A 23,711-nucleotide genomic window follows, 5' to 3' on the forward strand; every position below is an offset into this window, starting at 1 on the left:
TCTGTGTCTAGGGTGGAGGCTGTACACATCTGTGTCTAGTGTGGAGGCTGTACAGTCTGTGTCTAGGGTGGAGACTATACACATCTGTGTCTAGGGTGGAGGCTGTACAGTCTGTGTCTAGGGTGGAGGCTGTACACATCTGTGTCTAGGGTGGAGGCTGTACAGTCTGTGTCTAGGGTGGAGACTGTACACATCTGTGTCTAGGGTGGAGGCTGTACACATCTGTGTCTAGGTGGAGGCTGTACACATCTGTGTGTAGTGTGGAGGCTGTATACTCTGTGTCTAGTGTGGAGGCTGTACAGTCTGTGTCTAGGGTGGAGACTATACACATCTGTGTCTAGGGTGGAGGCTGTACAGTCTGTGTCTAGGGTGGAGGCTGTACACATCTGTGTCTAGGGTGGAGGCTGTACAGTCTGTGTCTAGGGTGGAGACTGTACACATCTGTGTCTAGGGTGGAGGCTGTACACATCTGTGTCTAGGGTGGAGGCTGTACACATCTGTGTGTAGGGTGGAGGCTGTACACATCTGTGTGTAGTGTGGAGGCTGTATACTCTGTGTCTAGTGTGGAGGCTGTACAGTCTGTGTCTAGGGTGGAGACTATACACATCTGTGTCTAGGGTGGAGGCTGTACAGTCTGTGTCTAGGGTGGAGGCTGTACACATCTGTGTCTAGGGTGGAAGCTGTACAGTCTGTGTCTAGGGTGGAGGCTGTACATGTCTGCCTTTTGGGAACTTTGGTCTGTTTAACTGCTCTGCTTCATGGTTGGCAGGTCTGGGTCTTGCAGACGGCTCTGGCTTCACTGCCTCTCGTGTTTGGGTACAGAGAGTTTGGTCTGTTGTTCTTCCTTGGAACCACATATACGTGTTTCTTTCTTTACTATTCTACACAGATATGAAATGTCCGTCCAGAGATGGATGGCTAAGGAAAATGTGGTACGTGTACACAGTGGAGTTTTACTCAGGAAAATGGTTAGAACTAGAAATTACTGTTCTAATATTCCATACACAGAAAGACAAATATATGGATGTGTTCTCTCATATGCAGGTCCTGGGTTTTAATTTTTATAGATGTGGTTATATGTGTATTGTGGGTTGGGGAAGGTAATTATCAATCATAAAACTAGAGGAGAGACCGTGAATGGGAAAAAGAGGTGTCAAAGAACGCTGCAGAGGGAAAAAAGAAGAGGAATAAAACTGTGTCATGCTGACTTTCACAGGATCTCTGGTGCCCCATATTTGGCCATGTCCCTTTGTTGGGGAGGCCCAATGGCACTCGGAGGAAGGATAGCGGACTACCAAGAAAAGACTTGATACCCTAGCACCATATTCAGGGGGAGGAGGTCCCCCACAGCCACAGTCATAGGGAAGGGGGATTGGGGTGAAAGTGGGAGGGAGGGAGGAATGGGAGGATGCATGGGATGGGATAGAAAATGAGATGTAATAGGAATTATTTTTAATTTTCAATAAAAATGTGTTATTATTAAAAAAACTGTGTCATGAAAGTAGAAGGAGCAGGAAGAGAGGGGACCAGTCACGGAGCGGGAGACTGAGGCATGGGAGTGAGAAAGTGCCGCAAAAACAAAGTATATATAAAAATTCCAAAATAAAACCAACTGTGTGATAAATAAAAGAAGTAGTTGTTAAATTTTATTTATTTATTCACTTTATATCCCAATCTTAACCCCCTCCTTCCTCTCTTCCTGGTCCCACTCTCTTTCCCCTGGCCCTCCTTTCCTACTCCTCAGGAAAGGGGAGCCCCCCCCAACTCTCCCCAGCTCCTCCAGTCGCATTGGGGCTGAGCACATCCTCTTCCCCTGTGGCCTAGCTAGGCAACTCTGCCAGGGACAAGTAATTAAAAAACAAAAACAAACAAACAAACAAACAAAAACAGGCAACATAATCCATGTCAGAGACAGCCCCTGCTCCCCTTACTAGGGGACCCACATGAAGCCTGAGCTGCCCCTCAGCTGCATCTGTGTAGGGGCCTAGGTCCAGGCCATGGATGGTCCTTGGTTGGTGCTTCAGTCTCCGCAAGCTCCTCTGGGCCCTGGTCAGTTGACTCTGTTGGTCTTCTTGTGGAGCCCCTGTCACCTCCAAGTCTTCCCATCCTTTCCTACACTTTTCCACAAGACTCCCTGCACTCTGCCCAGTGTTTGACTGTGAGTCTCAGCTAGCTCAGCTAACAAGGCAGCAGATCTTAAGTAGTTTTTTTTTAAGGTGAGAAAAGGACACCTGGTTGGTAAGTTGCGAACCAAGGAGGCAGCGCCCCCACACCCCTGTTTTGGTTCTGACTTGTACAGGACGCCTCCCTTCAGCTCAGAAGAGGAGCTGGACGAAGAGGACTTCATCCAGGCGTACATGTCCCCAGAGTTACGCACCACACAGCCACCTAAAAGCACCATGAGTCACTTTGGAAAGAGCTCCATCAAAAGTGACACGGACTGGACAGAGGGAAGGGAAGGGGAGGAGTCAGACACGTCTCCAAAGCTTATGGGTGAGCTGTGATCCCTGAAAAGCCTTTTGAAGTTTCTTCAGGACAGTGGTCCTCACCCAGGGCATCCAGCCCTGGGCATCTGAGCTGGGATTGTGTGTGAGAAGGACGGGGCTCACCCCAGAGGCACTGCAAGAAGCCCAACTTTCTTCAAGTAGAAGGGCAAGAGCCAGCTGGGGATGCCCTGGAGTATGGGTTCCTTACTGCTGGGCAAAACACTATAAACTCAGTGACGTAAACAATGGAGATTTACGGTGTCAATATTCTGTAGGCTGGGTGAATGTGCGCAAGGTCCCGTCAAGGTCATTTCCGTATGAGAGCTGCAAGAGAAACTGGGTTCTGTTTGTCTGGGGGTGACTCTCTCTCTCTCTCTCTCTCTCCCTCCCTCCCTCCCTCCCTCCCTCCCTCCCTCCCTCCCTCTCTCTCTCTCTCTCTCTCTCTCTCTCTCTCTTCATGTCATCTTCCCCCTGAGCTCATGTCAGTCCTGACTATTCATATAGATCATAGACCACCCTTTTTTTAATCATGTGAGTATGCATGTGTATGGTGCATGTATGTATATGTGTGTATGTGTTTAGTTGCACATATGCACATGTATACATATGTATGAAGGACTAAGGTCAATGTCAAGTATCTTTGGGTTTTTTTGTTTATTTTGTTTTGTCGAGACAGGGTTTCTCTGTGTAGCCTTGGCTGTCCTGGACTTGCTTTGTAGACCAGGCTGTCCTTGAACTCACAGTGATCCACCTGCCTCTGCCTCCCAAGTGCTGGGATTAAAGGTGTGTACCATCATGCCCGGCTACACATAACTTTTACATGCTATGTAAGTATGTTATTTTGGAAAATATAGTGAGTACATTAAAAATAACACACTATAAATAACACACTATTAAAGAAAATTAATATTAAATTAATTTAAATTTAAATTATTAATAACATACTATTAAAGAAAATTAATATTAAATTAATTTAAATTAATTAAATTAATATTAAAGAAAATACCCATTGAAGTAAAGACTTTATCACATACTTGTGATTTTGAGTGAAAACTAAACTGGGCAATTGTGATTTCTTCTTTTAAGGGAATTATACATATTTAGCTTTTAAATATACATATTATTATTTTATTTTATGTGTGAACATGGGCATGTGTATAGGTATGCTCAGATACCCGGGAGGCCAGGAGAGGGCATCAAATTCCCTGGAGCTAGAGTCACAGGCAGTGGTGAGCCGTGCACTGAGGGTGCTCGGAGCTCATCCTGATCATCTGCAGGAACAGCAAATGCTTTTCACTTTGGAGCTATCATCTCTTCAACTCCATTTTTTTCCAAACCCAAAATATATCAATTGATTTATTTGAATAATACATAATGATGTATAAAGCTGGGAGTCCTTCTGTGCTGACAATAGGCTTGTGTGGGGACTGGAGGTGGATAAAAGTGTTCAAACCCTTTTCCTGACTGTGTTCTGTTTGCTCCTGTAGGAACCTCTATTCAGATACAAACTGAAACTGTTGAGAACAAGGTTTTACACCAAGGAAATGGGAATAAACTAGTTCCTGGAGTGAATATTGGTGAAACACTTATCAAAAAGGAAGAATTTCAAGAAATAAAGGTAACCCTGCTTGCTAATTAATTAATTCATCTTCATCTTTTGATGAATTAATTAGTAAATATGTTTTATAGTAAAATAAAGGTCTATTGTGATTAGTTAATATAGTACAAAGTGACGCTTCATCTTGATTTGTTTTCAGTATTGCATTTTTTACCAATCAGGAATATTACTGTTTGATAGCAGGTATAGATTGAACAATGTGAAATCTGTAATGTCTCAAAGTGCTAAACTTTTTTTTTTTTTAAGATTTATTTATTATTATGTATACAGCGCTCTGCCCACACGTACACCTGCAGGCCAGAAGGGGGCATCAGATCACATTATAGATGGTTGTGAGCCACCATGTGGTTGCTGGGGATTGAACTCATGACCTCTGGAAGACTAGTCAGTGCTCTTAACCTCTGAGCCATCTCTCCAGCCCCAGTGCTAAACTTTTTAAACACTGGCATTAACTCAGAACTTCTCAGATCTGGGATGTAGCTCAATTGAGCATCAGGAGGCCCTAGGGTCAATCTCAAGCACACACACACAAGAAATGTGCCAGGTGGTGATGGTGCATACCTTTTAATCGCAGCACTTGGGGCAGAGGCAGGCAGATCTCTGAGTTCGATGCCAGCCTGGTCTACAGAAGGAGTTACAAGGACAGCCAGGGCTACACAGAGAAACCTTGTCTTGAAAACAAAAACAAAAACCAACAACAACAAAGATTTCTGATTTTGGATCATACTGGATTTGGAATTTTCAGATTAGAGATGTTGAGACCCAACAAACTGTCTGCAGATATTCCCAAGCCTTAAACCCTGTGTAATCTGAGATGTTCTTCCGCCCAAGCATTTCAGATCATGATACAATGATATTTGTGTGTCACGCTGCACATGTTTTCACAACTCCATCATGTGTGTAGTGTGACACCTCCACATAAAGATGTTGTGGCCACAGGGGTGTGAGGAGCCACAGTCTGAAGCCCCCACGCCTAGCTCAAGGATTTTTCTGACACCTGGAAGTAAAATAGGGACTTTTTTCTTGTTGTTGTTGTTTTTGTTTTGTTTTTGAGACAGGGGTTCTCTGGGTTCCTTTGGCAGTCCTGGACTCACTCTGTAGACCAGGGTGGCCTCAAACTCAGAGATCCAACCTGCCTCTGCCTCCCAAGTGCTGGCATTTACAGGTGTGCGCCACCATGCCCAGCAAAGTAGGGACTTTTAAGGGTTGGCCCCACCTGGGAGTCAGAATCACTGAAGAGGCCTGAAGGGCTCTGGAGCTCAGCTGTCGCCTCTCTCAGCTGACGTGCAGACTGTGTTCTTCAATCTAGTCATTCTTCTGAATTCTGTGGATAATCCTGCCTTCTCCTGTTGGTCCGAGAGACTTAGAACACTCTGTCAAACTTCCTTCACTAAGCTATTGCTTAATGCTGCATCATCCAAGGTGGCTCATCTCGCTTTGGAAAGGTGATGATGGTCCTGTCTGCAGGGCGCCTGGGCGACATATCTCACCCCGAATTCAGAGTTTCCTGCCCCTACAACCCTTGTATTCTAGTATCTCCTAAATTCACAATTTATTTTTTATGTGATTAAAACTTTATTATTATTATTATTATTATTATTATTATTATTATTATTATTATTATTTAATTTAAAATTTTTAAAATATATATTTTATTAATTTATTCATATTACATCTCAATTGTTATCCCATCCCTTGTATCCTCCCATTCCTCCCTCCCTCCCATTTTCCCCTTGCTCCCATCCCCTGTGACTGTGACTGAGGGGGATTTCCTCCCCCTGTGTATGCTCATAGGGTATCAAGTCTCTTCTTGGTAGCCTGCTGTCTTTCCTCTGAGTGCCACCAGGTCTCCCCATCCAGGGGACATGGTCAAATATGGGGCACCAGAGTTCATGTGAAAGTCAGACCCCACTCTCCACTCAACTGTGGAGAATGTCCTGTCCATTGCCTAGATCTGGGTAGGGGTTCAAAGTTTACTGCACGTATTGTCCTTGGCTGTTGCTATAGCTTGAGCAGGACCCCTGGGCCCAATTCCACCCATCATAATGTTGTTGTAGGTTTCTAGGACCCTCACTCAACCATGTTCATAGCAGCCTTATTCATAATAGCCAGAACATGGAAACAGCCTAAGTGTCCCTCAGTAGAAATTTGGATAAAGAAACTGTGGTACATATACACTATGGAATACTACTCACCTATTAAAATCAAGGAATTCCTGAAATGTGTGAACAAATGGATTGAACTAGAAATGATCATAATGAGTGAGTTAACCCAGAAGCAGAAAGACTCAAATGGTATATACTCACTTATATCTGCATACTAGCCCAAGGGGCATGTCCCACGAAAGCCTTCACTTACCAGGAAACTGGGACAGAGGGGAAGGCTTCACCATTGATTTTTTTTTTTAAATCCACAGCATAAAAAAAAAAAGTGACTACTGTATCTTTCAAGATGCAGGTTTTCAAACTCACTTCACGGCTCTGCAAAGCTGCTTCCGTTTGGGACCCCGGTGTCGTTGCCAGCTTTTCCTTCAGCATCAAGCTGCTCAGCCTGGACCACAGGGTGAACAAGGGTACGGCTTTCCTTATAAGAAACGCAAGGTCGTCTCTGTGTGCTTCTTGCAGTGTGCAGATGTCAGTGATGACGACTGGGACATCTCATCCTTGGAGGAAGAGAAATCTCTGGGGAAAAAAATAGAGCAGAGGGAGCCTCCACCTGCGAAGAGAGATCTCAGTTCCAGTCAGGTGCCGAGGGCCTGGGGCCCAGCGAACCCGCGGGAATTCAAGGAGGAAGGTCGGTAGTTTTCACCCCACACATTGACAGTTGTGTTTCTTTGGGGGTGTGTGCACGCATTCCTGTGGATGCACATCTATGCACATGGGTGTATGGAGGCAGAAGTCAGCCTTGGTGTTGTCCCTGAGAAGCTGTCTACCTTGAGTTTTGAGCCAGGCTCTCTCATTGGCCTGGTACTCACCATGCTGGCTAGACTGGCTGGCCAGAGAGCCAGGGGACTTCCTCCTGTCTCTGCTTCCCTGGTGCTGGGGAAACAGTGTGTGCCCTAACTCGTGGCTTCTTAAAATGTGAATTCTGGGGATCAAATTCAAGCCCTCATGGTTGGTTGGCAAGCACTGTACCAGTCGCGCTGGCTCTCCAGCCCAAAAGTGCTCCCCCTCTTAAATACTTGCTGTATGCGATCAGATGGGCGCACTGTGGGGGCCTAGGGTGACAGCTCAGTAGTAGAGCACTTGCCTGGCACAAACCAAACCAAACCAAACCAAAACCAAATGACACAATTGTTATAACCAAGATCTTGATGTTATTTTTTATTATACAGTGTATCTGAATAACTTATTCATCTATCATTTTAAATTTTACTCTATTGTTTCGTTGAACACTTTAATGTTGATTGTCCACATATATATATATTCTCTTCACAAAGACCTCCAGAAACTAGAGTTTCTAAGCTTGCGCCTGGATGAGCAGAGTCTGCAATCTGCCAGCACTTCCCTTCCAAGGGAGGTTTTTTTTTTTTCCCCTTATAACTTTGTAGTCAGTGGGATGAATCACAAATGAAATTATAAGTTGGAGTGTTTCCTGTCCACCAGAGCCTGCATGTCACTCTGAGAGAGTCACATAACTCCCAATAGGCTTAGCTTCTAACTTCAAAAGTCATAATGTATGTGTGCCTCTGTGTGTGTGTGTGTGTGTGTGTGTGTGTGTGTGTGTGTGTGTACACCTTTTGTTTCTTTATTTGTCTGCTTATTTTGCTTGTCTGACTTTTTAAGACAAGATCTCAACTGTGCCACTGTCTAGCTCAGGGCTGGCCTTGAGCTTGCATTCCCACCCCCACCCCCACCCCCACATCAGCATTCTGAGTGCCAAGATTACAGGTGTGTCACTGTAGTCGGATTTGGGGTGGTCACATCCTGTGCCCTAAGTGACATCCAGCCACCCATTCTCAATAAGCCAATTAAAGGAGCCAAATTAAAGTGAGAAACAGAAAAAATAGATTTATTCAAAGTGGCTGCATTGGGACCAGTGAGGACACCCCCCCACACACACATACACACCAAGTCAAAATTTAAATAGAAGGCCAAGAACACACAGAGCTGAGCAGTTGGTCAAGCTGTGGCCCCACCTCCCTCTGACCCACTGCTGCCTCGCATTTAGTGTCATTTAGTGAGAGGGTCTGACGGGTTCTAAGAACCGTGTGGCATCTCTTCCTGGCGCCTTATCCTTCTCCCACCATGAGATCCCTGGGGAAAGGCTCAGTCTTTGAAGTCCATTGTCGCAACAGCCTGATAGTCACACCGTATGACTCAAGTATCTCTTTGGAGTATCTTCACTTGTCACACCACCATGACAGTCCGACTGTAATTATTTTTATAGGGGTAAAATCACACTAACCCCTGTGCGTGGTAGAAGCTGAGGTGTGCAGAAGGGCCTCTGTGACATTCGTCCCCATCTTTAGTACCTGGCGAGCTGTTCCCATGTCGTTCACTAATGGACTCAAACCTGCTTCCTGCTTTGATGACTTCAGTTTTAGCTACTGAAGGCGCGGGCCCGTTACCACCATCTCATGCACCTCCGGTGCTCCTTTGTATGAACTTTGTGCCCTTCTTCATAATTTCTGCCAGTGTCTACAGAGCCAATGGCCGTGCCTCCTGTCTCCATCACCTCCCATGGCCGTGCCTCCTGTCTTCATCAGGTCCCTGGTCCTCTCTTTGAGCATTCTCGGTTTTGTCCCTTTTCTTCCTACCAATATGTCAGCTGTGCACTTACTGTCGCACTGTCACTCTCTAACATGGCTGTAACATTGCCATTATGAAGTTATCTTACACAGGATCCATTGCAGTTAAAAACCAAGGCAGTGTTTGAGATACAGTGCCTTGACCCTGCATCCCTCAGAGAACATTCTAGAGTCAAACTACAGTGGAATTCTGCTTCCACGGCTCAAAATCATGGCTCTCTTTTTAACTAACTTACTCTTTAACAGTTCTTCTATCCCTGCAGCCTATGTTTAACATTTACCTCTATATATTAAACTAGAAGTTTATGTTATGTTTAGGGTTTGATGTTCCTATTTGCCCATAACTAATAACACAACACAGATGTGCTGAGAACCCTCACTCTCCAGGCACCAAGCTGACCAGCCTGAGAGAAGCAGGGCACAGGACGCAGGCCCTGCTGCCCAGGAGCTAGTGTCCTTCAGGATGGTGGTCACTGGCCACGTCCTGTGAGGCTATCTAAAAGTTTGGCCTCAGCCAAAGCTGGTAGGGGCTGGGGGGTCGAGAGGTGGGGGCCGGAGGGTGGGGGAGACCGCAGGCCAGGCTTGCTGATGGTTTAGACCCTAGGTGAGAAAAGGCTGCCTGAAGTCAGAGGATTGAAAAACGTTCTAGTTTAATCACAGGCTCCTCCACTGTCTTCTTTCTGCTCCCTGCGCAGGACTTCCAGAAAACGAACCGAGCACACTGAAAGGCAGCTTAGTAAATGTGACCGACTAGAGTGACGTCATGACGTCTAACTGCAAGTCCACACGTCAGAAAACCGTTCGAGAAGCCAGCGGCATTGCAGTCAACAGCCTATACGATTCTAATGTCCCTTTGTGTTTCCCACGGTGATATGGAAGCCCGTTCAGAACAAGGGTGTCTTTAGTGACATAGAACACAGTATCGAACACAAACTGTCAGCTGTCCACATGTAAAAACAAGATAACCTTAAGTCATAAAGTGTTTTCTTCAGTACAGCCCTCTCTAGTGCTAAATGTATTTTCTTCAACTAACTTTTAAGTCTTTTTTTTTTTTTGGACTGCTATCAGGCTTGGTTTGAATTATTATAACTTTAATAACTATATATGTACTGTCACATTGATGGTGCTCATGCCACAGAATTAAGTCTCTTCAACATTGAATTAGTGAAGTCCTAAGGGTTAAACTAGTTGTTTTCCATACAGAAGGAACTCTAGGATGGTGGCAGTTAGCTTGGCCCATGGCGAGCACATTTCCTGAAAGTACCCTGGATCCCACTGAGCATGCTGTTACTGACAAATTATTCTCTGCAGTGTAATCTTTCTCTCGGATATTTTATGAATAATGTACATCTGTTCTAAATGCCAGTTGATTTTTATGAAACGATCAGTAGAAAAAGCTAAGCCATTTTCCAAGTCACTTGTGTATGTAGTTTTTCTGTTTTTCAGTACCCAGCCCATACTACAAAATACCTCAGAACTAACTTACATTCTTGAATAATGATCTTGGCAATGATCAGAGCATTTATATATAAACTGTTTCTCTTTTTTAATTTGTTTCCTTTTTTAAAAATATTTTTTATACTTTGTGGTACTATTAGGACTATCTAAAAAAAAAAAAGGTAACATTTTAATGGCATGTTGATTTGGGGTCTCCTGTCATCTGTCAACCATGTCAGTAAAGTCATGCATCGTACTGTGCGACTGTGGCTGCTTATTAATGGAGAGTTCTGTGCTCACCTGTGAAGGAGCTTGCACAAGCCATGGCTTCTCACACCTGACCTTGGAGTAAATCCTGTGGCTGCTGTGGCTACTATGCTGAAGCCAGTCCGCCACCTTCCCAGGGGGCGGGGCTCTGTATGCAAATAGCTCACCTTGTATGTAGGCTTCAGACTAAGGACTTGTGTCTGTCCACCACTCACTTCCTCAACAGGTTTTTATTGAGCCACATGCTTTTTGTTTTTTCATTCTTACTTATTTTTTTTAACAAAGTCTCAACTACATAGCCTTGGCTGACTTGGAACTCAGTCTACTATAGACCAGCCTGGCCTTGAACTCATAGAGATCCACCTGCCTCTACCTCCCAAGTGCTGAGATTAAAGGTGTATGCCACCCTGCCCCATCCCACCTCACCCCTCCCCTCCCTACCCCACCACACCACACCCCACCTCACCCCTCCCCTCCCTACCCCACCACACCCCACCCCACCCCTCCCCTCCCTACCCCACCAAGCCTTTGGCTTTGCTCTGTGTTGGATGTGATTTAGGCCTTTGTTCAGTTAGAATTTGATACTTGATCTTTGTCTAATTAAGACATTAGAAATAAGAGTTATTAAGTCACATGCCAAAAAGCTCACAACTAGAAAGTGACAAAAGCCAGCTTTAAAGTAGGCCTGTTCCAAGGTCTGTTGGCCACATTTTTTTTTTCCTCGCACTAGGGAAATGTAATGATCTGATCAAACCAACATAAGAATTAAGTTATTATGTGTATATCACAAAACTCAATCCTTTAATTTATCTGTATTTGTTTCCTTTCTCCCCCCACTCATTTGATGTATTCCTTTTCTTTAGACAGACCTTATATGGCCACTCTCTGATAACATCTATACTCTTATCCCCCACTCTCCCTACATTCTACAATCTGTTATCTTCACCAGTTTAGTTGAAGAAAAAAACTATATACATATACAATCATTTATATACATATATTTATATATACATAAATATATGCCTACACAACACTGTTCCCACACTGGTCTGTGGTACCTAACCTACTTTTATGGAAAAATATATATTTCAAGTTTTAACAAAGCATGGCATTTTAAATTTTGGGTTTTTTTAACTTTTTAAAAATTTTCCATTTCTTTCCATTGAGAGCCTGAAGGCAGTGTGATTTATTTTTTTCCTTTTCAGCCATTCACCCTTTGGGAAAGTCATGTAGTCACCCATGCAATTGATTCTGGACAATTTGTAGTATATGACACAGGTATCAATTCTTACTCAAGCCTTAAACCTTGTCTTTAAGCTAGACCCTAGCTTATGCCCCGGCTCTGTCCAACTTTCCTCTTTACTTTTCTTCACCATATATGCAGAGAAAAGAAGCCACCATCAAGGGTGGCGGCAAATATAAATGTGCTGGCATGTACAGGCTGTGTGATAGTGGAAACAACTACTGCCTTTGAGGAGACATGATATGCAGGGCTGGCCTCAGGAATAAATCTGTGTCTTTGTTCAGAAATCACCTGACCAAGTTCCATGTCTTAAGAAATGGCCGGTGTCTCAGGGACCTAGTAAGTGCAGGCTCACATGAGGCTCACAGGAAGTGAGAGAGGCAAGGACCACATAGGCCCCAGACCTCCCTTAGCTGGCTTTGGATTCACCCACCACGAGTAGCTCAGCTACTGGAGACAGGCTCTCAGTCTCACACAAGCCTGTTGGTTTCTGATCTGCTGACAAGGCAAAGACACCTTGGCCTAATTAGCCCTGTCTTGAGCCATTGTGATGAATGACAGTCCTGACAGACAGGAATAAGAGACTAGAAGTCGACTGCTTGACAGGTAATGACACATCTGTGTAGCTCGGACACCCCATGAGGAATAGTCTCAAACACCTCCTATTTGACCCACAAGATGCCATCGCCCACACATTTCTGTTTAATAAATGGGTGAAGTGAAGGAAGTTCTACAGATCAGAGCGACTATCACCCCAACATTTCCTGAGCCTTTGTGAACTAAGAGCATCTGTGTCTTCTATGTGCATAAAATACACAAACCCTGTAAATAACCTGTTTATTTTTCTTACAGAAAGGCACAACAGAAATGATTAGCATAGAACTATAAGAACATTTACATCCATCCAATCAACAGTCTTCAAACTGATATTTTTTTTAAAAAAACAGCTTAAGCGGTAATTACAGGAGAGCCTTGAAAGGATCATTGTGAGAACAGTTCGCTTTCACAACAGACTCAAGACACAGCTTGCCAGGAGTGCTTTAGACATAAGCATTTTTATCAAACTGTTTTGAGGGGCTCGTGGCTTTAAATTCTCCTTCTCCACCATGATACTTGGTCCTAGAGGATGTGACAGACGTGGGTCCGTTGTACGTGTAGCCCATTCTGAAAGGTAAAACACAGGTGGGTTGATTTTGTTCTACACGCATGCATGGCAACTGTTTCTATTGGTAGCCAAGAGTTAACTCTTCCTTTGCTTAACTCTTGTCCCTCTTCTGCCCTCCAGAAATAACTGTTGTTTCTGAGTAGCCTGGGTGATGGAAGAATCTCAGGACATTCTCATTTGTTCTAGTATTCTTTCTCAGAACTATTTTTAATGATCATTTTCCTGAAACTTGGAAGGTTTTGTAGAGACATTCATCAATTTCTGCCTGTGTAGAAATTACACTGCTTTCCCCTTGGGCTTGACCTCCCAATTACAGAAACAGCTTTAGAACGCAGTGATGTGATCGTAAAAACAAAACAAACTAGTAACGCTGTCCCTAACACCTCCCCCTCTCTCTCTCTTTCATTTTTTCAAGACAGGGTTTCTTTCACAGGCTGGCCTTGAACTCACAGAGATCCACCTGCCTCTGCCTCCCTAGTGCTAGGATTAAAGGCATGCACCACCACGACCCCCAGCTATGCCTAACCTTTTCCAATTGTTACTTTTAATTTCTAAGAGTCACACGAATTGTGTGTAACTTGTCACATATGTAATGACTTAGAATAGTACTTTTTAACAGGGTGTTTTTATCTCTTTCCTACCTGGGTGTTTTGTTGTTGTCGGATATTGAAAAGCAGAATATGACACCACCAATGATGCAGAGAGAGGACCCCGCCCATCCGATGAAGAGAGCAGCTCCTAACTCATACCTGGGAGAGAATGTGACAAGGGCGTTACAGCCAGCTCACCCAGGGGCTGGGCAGCCCTGCTGACTCAGCTTTACACCCACGCCTTCTTGCTGTTAACTTGTGAAGGAAGTAGTCACATGTTTGAGTGACTGGAATGCTTCAGACTTTTCCTGACTGGAAGCCAGGGTGATGAGCTGGGTCAGGTTGACGACAGGGCCACCTGACCCAGCAGCACCTTTCTTTCATCTCTGCCTTCGCCTTCCCAAACTTCCCATTCCTTTCTTTTGTTTCCCAGGCCAAATTATGAGATACATTGTAGTTAGGAAAAGGAAGTCTGCCTGCATGTTCCGCTTAGCTCAATGAATGTCAAATGTCTGCTGTGTTCGAAAAAATGAAGGTGCAAGGAGCCTGTGCAAAAGTGGTTAGCGCTGTCACTACAGGCTAGTGGGTAAGCAGTGAGAAGCTTCTAGATGGCCGGCCACAGTACTCCCTAGGTTAGCAAAGCGAATGCACGCAGGCGTGAGGCAACCCTTCTCCAGACAGGAAGGCCACTGTCGAACGGCAGGACTTCAAAAATGTTAGGCAGCCAGAAGAAATCCTTTCAAATGAGGAACAGTCACCCCCACAGCAAACAACAACAAAAACAAGGAATGAGGATAGTAAAACCTCTTTCTGTGGGTGTCTTTAATGAAAAAGCCTTTGAACTGGCTTCAGGTCCTCCCGCCTCATCCTGTGCTGGCACAGAGGAAGGGACCAGCATGGGACGTCATTCTCGGTGGAGGCTATTCCCATAGGAGATGAGACATCACCACACTGCATTCCTCTACATCTCCCTGGCGGGTCAGCTCTCCTCCAACTGTGCGACTTAGACACGGACACTTTCAAAAAGCCTCTCCTGTTTTCTTCCAGTCATGAGCGTTACTGAAGGAGGCTGCCACCTGTAGGTGCCATGGTCATTAGACATGAGCCTCCACTTCTTGGTGGCTGTTTGCTGCTTTTGGGGGCAGTGGTTTCGTTTTGTTTTGTTGTTTTGTTTTGTTTTCGAGACAGGGTTACTTGGTGTAGCCCTGGATGCCTTGGAATTTGCTCTGTAGACCATTCTGGTCTCGAACCCACAAAGATTCCCCTGCCTCTCCCTCCCAAGTACTGGGATTAAAGGCGTGCATCTCCACTGCCCAGAGAGTACAATTTTTAAGAATGGCACATCTAAGAACAAGCGTGCTAGAAGTCATGAGCCACAGGGCTCAGCACCATGGCCTCCCTGAGAGGGGACATTACAAGTGAGATGTGGCAGTTCTGCTCTGCCTTGTATCTTCACCGAGTCAAACCATCTGGAAACTTACTGAAGGGACTAGGAATAAAGATCTTCGCCTTATGATAATAACTGGCTCTTTTATTCCATTTTAAAAATTCTGAGGCAGGGACAGGGACGAATGGATCTCCAGAGGACTCCACACTTGCTCTGTAGCTGGGGATGGCCTTGAACTTCTGACCACCCGCCTCTGCCTCTAGGCTGCTGGGATTACACGTGGGCCACCTTGTTGGTTTATGTGATGTACTCGGCACTTCATGCATGCTACACTAGCTCTGCAGGCTGAGCCGTACCCACAGACCCTCTTCCATATTTTAATTGTATTTTAGCTTTCATATATGTAGGGTCACTTTGAAAGGCATTATTCCCAGTTAATTTCCATTGTAAATCTTGCCAAACACTTAAAATCAGTATCTATTTAGGGTTGACTTTAGAGACCCTACATCACCCAAGTTTTTTAAAATTCTGATGTTCTCATATGATGGCTTTTGTGATTGGTTCTTCCTCCCTCGGACTGTTTCTTCATTCTGCTGGGAGACACATGTCCCGGTCTCCCTCCACAGTGGGACTTCAGTCCACGCCTACCAGGGCATGGCGAACACTGACCTGTGTCACTCCAAGGCAGCATTGAGAGTGAAGGACAACCTAACTCCTGCCACAGCTGGTTCCCAAGGCTCGGCTCCCTCACCTCCGCCCAGAAGGAAGTCTTTCTTGACTCTTGGTAATGCTAAAAAGCTGATTTCAACACTTCAGGAAGATTATCGAAATTTCAGCTTCTCAGTGCTGAGTGTTTTCTGTTACCAACATCCTCTTGTCCCTGAGCCAGCCTTCCTTATTCTGGAGGAATTAATAAGCTCCACTCCAGACAGACCCTTAGCTGTCAGTGAGAGGACAGAATTTGGCTTACAGATGAGACTATTTTCAGTGTCTGTCAAATGACAATTCTCATCAGATTGTTGTCCCCACATAGCTTTTAACACATTTGTGTCAGTCACATTTGTGACTTTCGCAATCCAATATTTACTTCTGTCAGAAAAGTTAAAACATGGATTAGCCACTTAAAAGTGTTCTCCCACACAAACCAAAAGATCTGAAGGGTTTAAACATGCTTTCAAGTATGGGCGGGGGTTATCCTCCTCCCTGGTGTGCAGAGCTATGTAAGGCTGCTGCTTGGGGCCTTCATTCCCTGAGAGGGCAAAGTAGCCCGTGGCAGCATTGACTCAGCACAGTGCACCGGTCCAATCATAGCTTAGCCTTTGAACCTCCACAGCCACCCTAAGAAAAGAGACTGGAGGCCACTTATTTTTGCATCCTGATCTTACACCCAAATCTCCATTTCTGACTTGATTTGCTGTTCCCGGGGATCTCTCCTTCCTTTGTCACCTCCACAGACACGCTAAGCCCAGTCCTAGGCTGCTCATGTTCCGCATGGACAAGAGATGGCTAGCCCGACAGCTCCTCCCACAGATCCTATAGTCTGGTGGGGCTGGTCAGACATTAAACAAATAATTACAGTACGATGATGAGCCCTAACAATTGAATTCAAAGAGCATGTCTGTGCAAATAGACCTGAGCCCAGTTCTCCTAGATACACACAGACGTGGACTGAAAGGACACGGAAACGACACGCCCTCACGGTCAGCACCTGTGCTGTGTGCTTTTGAACACACATCGCCTTTCAATCCCCATTACAATGCTGAGATATGGGTATAAGTTATCCTCACTTTGCAAATGAGCATCAGGGAGATTAAATGGCTTGTCCCATATGTCAGACACGTAAATGGTAGAGCCCTGAGCCTTTAACTGTGATCCCAAGCCTAAGCTATTAACCACCGCTCTCACGGCAAATGAGTTTATGAACATTTTAAAATCCCAGGCAGCGCAAGCTACTTTTAGTTCCCATTTCAGAAAGGTTTTCTGCCTCCCTGGCTCATTAAGCTCTCAGTTGCTCCAGCACCACGGGGTGTGGAATTTTTTCCCACATGCCCTGGGGCTGTCTTTTCACCCGACACCACAAGAGGTAAGGGAGTCATTAAAGCCCGGACACGCTGAGCAGCCCCTCATCCTTTTAGGACCCACAGAAAACTGACATGACCTAATGAAGGTCACAGGTCCTTCTAGAGTACAGTGTACTTGCTTTAATAAGAACGGCAATAATCAAAATAGATATGTCAGTTACCTTAATGCAAGACAATATGTTTTGGGGGGGAAATGTTAAAAAAAAAATCTAGAAAGCACATTTATATGTTATCCACATGGATACATCAAAACTGAGTTCCAGTGACAAGCCAGCCTTTTGGACGTCACTGATGTAAGCATCTCCATATAACATAATGGCCACGCAACTGCAAGGATAAGTTTATATAAGCGGACGTTCTGTAAGAATCATGCATAAACGCATTTACTCCCAACACTGCACCTTCCAAGTTGCTGACTTAGAGTGGGCTGTCAGGAGCCTGCCCACCCTGTGCTTGCCATAGCCTGCCTCCCTCCTGTAAAATGCTCCCTCAATCTCTTCTGCTGCCAAGGTCTGGCACCTCACAACAGTTTCAGAGCAGTGGCAGGGCTCTCAACAACAGAAGTAGGACAAGAAGATTTTAGTTACATGTCATGGAGTCTTTATGGGGAATTCACAAACTTGAGAAACCAAAACAAAAATGGACTTTTAAGCCAGGCACAGTGGCGCATGCCTATAATCCCAGAGCTCCGGGAGGCAGAGGCAGAGGCAGGAGCATTGCTGTGAGTTCAAGGCCAGCCTGCCTGGTCTATAAAGCTACAAAGTAAGTCCAGGGCAGTACACAGAGAAGCCGTGTCTCAAAAAAGAAAGAAAGAAAAAGCAAACTGGACTTTTCTATTTTCTTCCTTCGGTGCCAGTTCGAAGGTGTAGATGCTAACAGGTTTGCTTGCGTTGTCTTTCAGCACATTGTGATCTGCCGCTGTGTGGTTTCAAATCCCACAAACACTGTGTTAATGGTGGGAACCTTGTTTTGACGTCTTCCTATGTGCTATTGTAGCAGGTGCCTTCACATTTTTATTTTCTTTAAAAAGTAAACATGTTGCGACGATTTTATTTAACTCATTGAGGAATTAAGAAAGCAGGATAAGCTTTCAGAAATTACTCCAAGGTACATTAAAAAAAAAAAAAGATAAGCAATCAAGAATGCTGAGGTGAATTCCAATAGATGTAAAACTAATCTATTGTTTTTATTTCTCTCATCTTAATGGAAATTCGATAACCTGTGGCCAACATTTTCCCCAATATGTTACTTTCTCTGATCTTCATAGCCCTGTCCGTCTATGAGGCCAGGGCCCAGCTCAGGCTGCAGAGTCCCCAGACTGTCAGCCGTAGATTGCTCTCCCGCCTCACCCTGCGCCAGGAGATCAGTGAGTAACCTTGCCAGTTACTGTGGGAACTGAATATCATGTTAGCCAAGGTAAATTATAATTTATTAGAAATATCTCATGCCCCGTGTTACAGCATTTGTGTCAAAAACAAATCTATTACTTATCAACCCCGTGTTCCTGGCCTGCTCCTGCAGCAGTGTGGAGACCTGGGCTTTGCCTGGCCCTGAGCTGAAGCGGGAATGGTGTGCTGAGTCACGGTGCTAACAGCGAGGCCAGTGACACGTTGACAGGCAGTTCCCGAGTGTGGGTGAACTGGCAGGGCTGCCAGGGCTGACCTTTAAGATAGGAGGTGCCCAACAGCAAATACTACCCTGACACCCCTCAGGGGACTCTGTGGGCCAAGTCTGTGCTGGAGTCTGTGGGGAGGGCAGGTGTGTTCCTTCATACTGAAGTAAATGTGTACAGATGGATCCCAGCCACACACACACAAAAAAATCCTGAACAATTAAAATGCTTCCAAGCTCCATTTAGAATCTTCACCAGCCTGGCGGAAAACAACGGGGAGCGAGGAAGGAGGTATTGAGAGAGCCATTCTGATAAGGAGACTCTCACAGCCTCTGTCTACCTGGTAGTTTCCCACAGCATCTTACTCTTGACTCAGTGCAGCGACACAGGTGACCAGAAATTAGTAGACACGTTTTGCCTTTCCTAGTGGTTGCACATTAAATCCCTGTAGGTTTAATTTTTTATTTAATATATTTTATTACAACTTATTAACTGAGCGTACGTTACTTATAACAATAGGAAAGAGGATTAAAGAACACAATAGCAAAACCGTAAGGATATCAGTTGTGAGGAATGATTCTCCTGGTGTAATCAGTAGGACCTTTTTTTGTTGGAACGTGGAGTAACCAGAACCCGGAACCTCAGCAGGATCCCAGAGCCCCAAAGCCTTTTTTCCAGGAGCATCTCGAAGTGGAGCAATGAATAGTCAAAAACTATTTTAAGTCTCCAAAAGCCCTGCCTCCATTTCTGGGCTTATTTATGTATCTCTTCCCAGAGTCTGTTCGCCAGCTCTTTTCAGCTGGCAACAATCAAGCTCTCGCACGAGGTGGTTGGTCTTTTAGTGGATTAACATTACCTGTTCTCTTACAAGACCGTTCCAATCCCACACTTGTGATCCTAAAAAACAGGTTTATCTCTCCTTCAAATCCCTTTTGAAGCTTCCTTTTACTTGAGAGCCAAGCGTCATAAAACAATTTTCTCTTCTATTAGGTCTTAACATCCCAGCAAGCATTTCTCTATGGCTAATCTCCAAATAATGTCAAAGAGGATGCTCTGCTGTGTGAGGATATGAGTAAGGACCTTTCACAGTAAAAGTTAACATTTTTCTAGTATTTATGATGCACTAACAGATATTTCTTTAAACTCTGAACTACGGCATCAGACATTGTACCTAATCATTACAACCTCCGGTCCTCACTCTAGATTCAGAACACAAAACCGGGGCGGGGGGGGGGGGGGGGGGGGGAGGGAGACACAACCTGAAACTTTTAAGAACACAGCTAGGAAGAGGCAGAGCCAAGTTTACTTCTGGCAGTTTGGACCCAGGATCCTTGCTGACATTTTTGGTTCTGAGCCTAACCTTTGAAGGCTGAGCCATCTCTCACACCCTCATCAACTTACCCTTATCTCATAAGCAAACGCCTGCCGTTTATGGAGAGACACAGCCCCTCCCTTCGCTGCTGACTTTGCTACAAATGTCCTGCATCGTGGACTAGCTACAAGGATACAACAAGTCCAGCCGTGCATTCTCTGGTTCATGATGCCCTCAGTCTGACCCAGGAGAGAAAACAATAACTACCAATAAAGTTGCAATATGGGCACTACCAGTAGAGCCCAGGTAAACTGACAGGAATTATTACGCCACAGGCTAGTCAGTGAAACTGAAACAATTGGCAAACACTCGCTATCCCAGTTGGTTTTTAAAGGCTCACTAGCCTAACAGAAGCATCCGGGGGAATTCCAGAAACTGGAGGTGACCTATGTGGCTTCTGAGCACTGAAGTCACATCATCACACCTTCTTACTGTTGAGGTTTTTTTTTTTTTTGCTTGTTTGTGTGTTTGTTTTGTTTTTTGTTTTTTTTTTTTTTTTTTACTCTGGTGTTTAACATTTACATATAATCTCTTACCTCAAACCCTATGGGCTCTTTATCAACCTGAGTTTGCTTTCCAAATAACCTCGTGAGCAGAGTCATCTTAAACACACATCCATATAGCCGTGCTTGCCCACGATGAAGGTGGAAGAGAGAAGTTAAGTAGCAGGTCAAGGTCACAAGGCTGCTTTTCAAGCAGAGATTGTTTATCTGAAGGTAGCTCTTCCCCCCCACCCCCCTCCTCTCCCACCCCTGCCCCTCCATCTCATCTCCTTTCTTTCTGCCCTCTGCTCCTCGCATGCTTCACCCTTCTGTGCTGGGGACTGACCGTGGACCCCACAGTGAGCACACAGCCCCCGCCTGGCAAGCATGAATTTCTAACTACTGAACAGCCACAAGAGTGAACGGGTTTCACCGAGCAGGGTATAGTCTGCATCCTAAAGTATCAAACCAAAGTATTCCAGGAATGAAGGGAATTCCACAGTAAAACCGAAAACAGGAAAGCCTGGAGGCTCAGACCCAAGCTTGGGACTCTAAGGCCAAGAGTGGCTGACACAGCAGAGAGTCTGTCCTGTGCCTTTAAACGGATCACGGTCACAGGCTGCTACTTTTCTTGAATTGAAAAGCACTTCTTTCTGCTGATCAGTTGTATCTTGGAACAGTTTATTTAAGAAAACAAGACATTCAGGAAGCTAGTGGTTTGGGCAACAAAGCAAGGATAAGAATAATGTTATCATGTGTGGGTTGCGAGCCTTGCTTTGGGGTACCTATTAGCATAAGCTTGTAGGAGGGTAGGGTTTTTTTTTCTTTTGGATATGTTAGGTTTTGTTTTAATAAAAAGGTGGAAGTTGGTTTGAAATTGCCTAAAGGGAAGAGAAGGGTTTGTTTTCAAGTCTCTGGAAATGGCCATGTTGGAGCTGTGCAAACAGACTCATCTCGGAGATGAAAAAAAAACAAAGACAAAAGAGCGGGGAACAGTAAATACACAAACACAGAAAAAAATGGGGCTGGAGAGATGGCTCAGTGGTTAAGAGTGCCACCTGCTCTTCCAGAGGTCCTGAGTTCAATTCCCAGCAACCACATGGTGGCTCACAACCATCTATAGTGAGATCTGGTGCCCTCTTCTGGCATTCAAGCTCACATGCAGACAGAACAGTGTATAAATAATAAATAAATCTTTAAACAAACAAACAAACACAGGGAGCTATTTATGCACTATGATTCTGCCAAATGTAAGGCAAGTTGTTCTGAGATGGGCTGGGGCGGGGGTGGGGGTGGGGGGAGTGTTTTAGAATAAATATCCGTTGAATATTTTGCATAACAGTGTGACTACTAGATTCTTGACCACAGCTCTACCCTTGAAGCCATTCATGTTTTTCTCGTGAATAAAGCTACAACTGGGTTCCTTGCGCACAGTAGGGATTTGTTGGTAAGCCTAGTTGTGTTTTCCTAACTTAGGCAGCCAAAGAGTATATAAGAGAGAGACAACATGGAGCTCTGCAAAGGTTGTCGCGTTCAACAGCATCAGCAAACCAACAAGAGGAAACCCACATCCCAAAGCCTGAACTGTCTTCCGGTGCATTTTAGGGTTCGGGCTCATGAAATTCAAAGCAGAACCTAAGCCACAGTGGCCAACATCTTCCGGCCCTTCGCCCAAGGACCCGAACACACACGGCTCCTCAGGCTCATTAGGCTCCTTACACGCACCCCTCTGGGCCACCACCCGGGAGAAGACACTCGATGGTAGCTGCATGTAGCCTAAAGTGTGGCATTTGTGGGAAGGGGAACATGACCGTGCCTCCCAGCTCCATCCGCAGTCTTGCCTCCTCAGACCGTGGGCAGGGCAGGAAGCTCTGTGCGGGTCTGAAAGGACCAGATTCTCTACAGGGACGGTGCCACTTGGAGGCGCTGTGGGAGGTGGACAGAATTGGAGCAGATGCTTTCTGACCTCAAGATAGCAACAGAATCCTCATGCTGGCCTAGGAAGACATCAAAGAAAAAGCTAGACCCTTCCCAACAGCACCTGCTCCAAACCTCTCCTCACCTGGGTTGGCAGAGCCGTGAGCTGTGACTCCTACACACATTCAAGCACAAATGAACTTGAAATCAGCCAGCTGAGAACATTTTCTCCCTGAATAAGCCAGGTCAAAGCCCTGCTTTAAAGATGACTTTTCAAGACCCATGGAGCCAATTTAATTCTGTTTTAGTTGCGAACATGTAGGGTTTTTTGGTTTTGTTTTGTTTTTTTATTTTTATCACCCACCCCATCCAAGAAGGTGTTGATTAAGAAATAAAGCATCAGATGAAATAATGATCACCAATTGGTTGGCTTTTGAAGGCACACTTAGTTTGCATGAAGCCTGGATTCCTTTCATGACTCTTTAATTAGAATTAATGGCATGTTTACAACTCTCAAGGGCAGCCATTCCTTGATCCAACTAGAATTTACTGAGATTGTGAGGTCTCAGTTTTCACCTCAGGGTTTGATGTCATGCACATCTGTTCAAATCTTTTTCAAAAATAAAGGAGCTTCTAAGCCTAGCATTCAGGATGCTGAGGCCAGAGGATTATAGGTCACGCCCAGCCTGGGCTACATAGCAAGACTATATCTCAAAAAACACAAAATGCAACAACAACAAAAAAAAAAGTGAAGAGAATATTTAAAAATCAGGTTATATTTTTTAACATGGGTAGAAGAGTAAAAATTATATTGGGTCCAAGGACAATGGTTTTTTGTTTGTTTGTTTGTTTCCTAATTAGTAAAATTTCTGAATGGAAACTATTTTAAAATAAATGTATATCAGAAACTCTGTAATGAAAGTGCATGCAGCATCTAGCTTTAAAATTATGAAACTGTTGTTATAAATTGCACATTTCAAAGCACAGGGTCTACAGAATTCCACTCCCTGGTCTGAAATGTGGACCAGTTTAGTCCAAGTTCCTGTCAACAGGAAGTTGACTTCTCACCTTGATTCCAGAAAGAGAACCTCAAGAGAGAGTGTCCCATTTCATGAAGGCATTATAAATAAATTTGATTAAATCCCTGCAATGCTGTGCATGGCTATGAAGGGGCCAACCTGTGTTATATAATCCCCATTAGCCCTCACAACTCCAGCTGCTCTGACTTCAGCATTAGCTACACTAGAGAGAGAACTAGAAGTCTCTGGAAACTTCTAAATGCACTAGGAAAAATAATGCCCACC

General features: G+C 44.7%; 2 protein-coding genes across 10 annotated transcripts in view; one reads left to right on the forward strand and one right to left on the reverse strand.

Annotated features, from left to right (window-relative positions):
* Window positions 1–23,080, forward strand: part of DZIP1 (DAZ interacting zinc finger protein 1) — a 79,875-nt gene extending 56,795 nt beyond the window's left edge. For 3 of the 8 annotated variants that reach the window (XM_084767136.1, XM_084767135.1, XM_084767138.1), the window contains 4 exons: window positions 2,300–2,493; window positions 3,974–4,104; window positions 6,729–6,897; window positions 9,550–10,547. In XM_084767136.1, coding sequence (XP_084623262.1) covers window positions 2,300–2,493; window positions 3,974–4,104; window positions 6,729–6,897; window positions 9,550–9,608 — 553 coding nt within the window. In that variant the 3' untranslated portion in view covers window positions 9,609–10,547. Of the gene's footprint in view, window positions 1–2,299; window positions 2,494–3,973; window positions 4,105–6,728; window positions 6,898–9,549; window positions 10,548–21,966 lie in introns of those variants that run through there. The other 5 variants (XM_084767132.1, XM_084767133.1, XM_084767134.1 and 2 more) reach the window with 4 other exon arrangements.
* Window positions 12,625–23,711, reverse strand: part of CLDN10 (claudin 10) — an 80,104-nt gene continuing 69,017 nt past the window's right edge. For both annotated transcript variants that reach the window (XM_084767141.1, XM_084767140.1), the window contains exons 4-5: window positions 13,608–13,715; window positions 12,625–12,965 (exon numbers count right to left, since the gene is read on the reverse strand). In XM_084767141.1, the coding sequence (XP_084623267.1) occupies window positions 12,842–12,965; window positions 13,608–13,715 (232 nt within the window). In that variant the 3' untranslated portion in view covers window positions 12,625–12,841. The remainder of the gene's footprint in view (window positions 12,966–13,607; window positions 13,716–23,711) is intronic.

This window comes from Acomys minous (genome assembly GCF_964271855.1).
Source record: "Acomys minous genome assembly, chromosome: 18".
Classification (NCBI taxonomy): Eukaryota; Metazoa; Chordata; class Mammalia; order Rodentia; family Muridae; genus Acomys; species Acomys minous.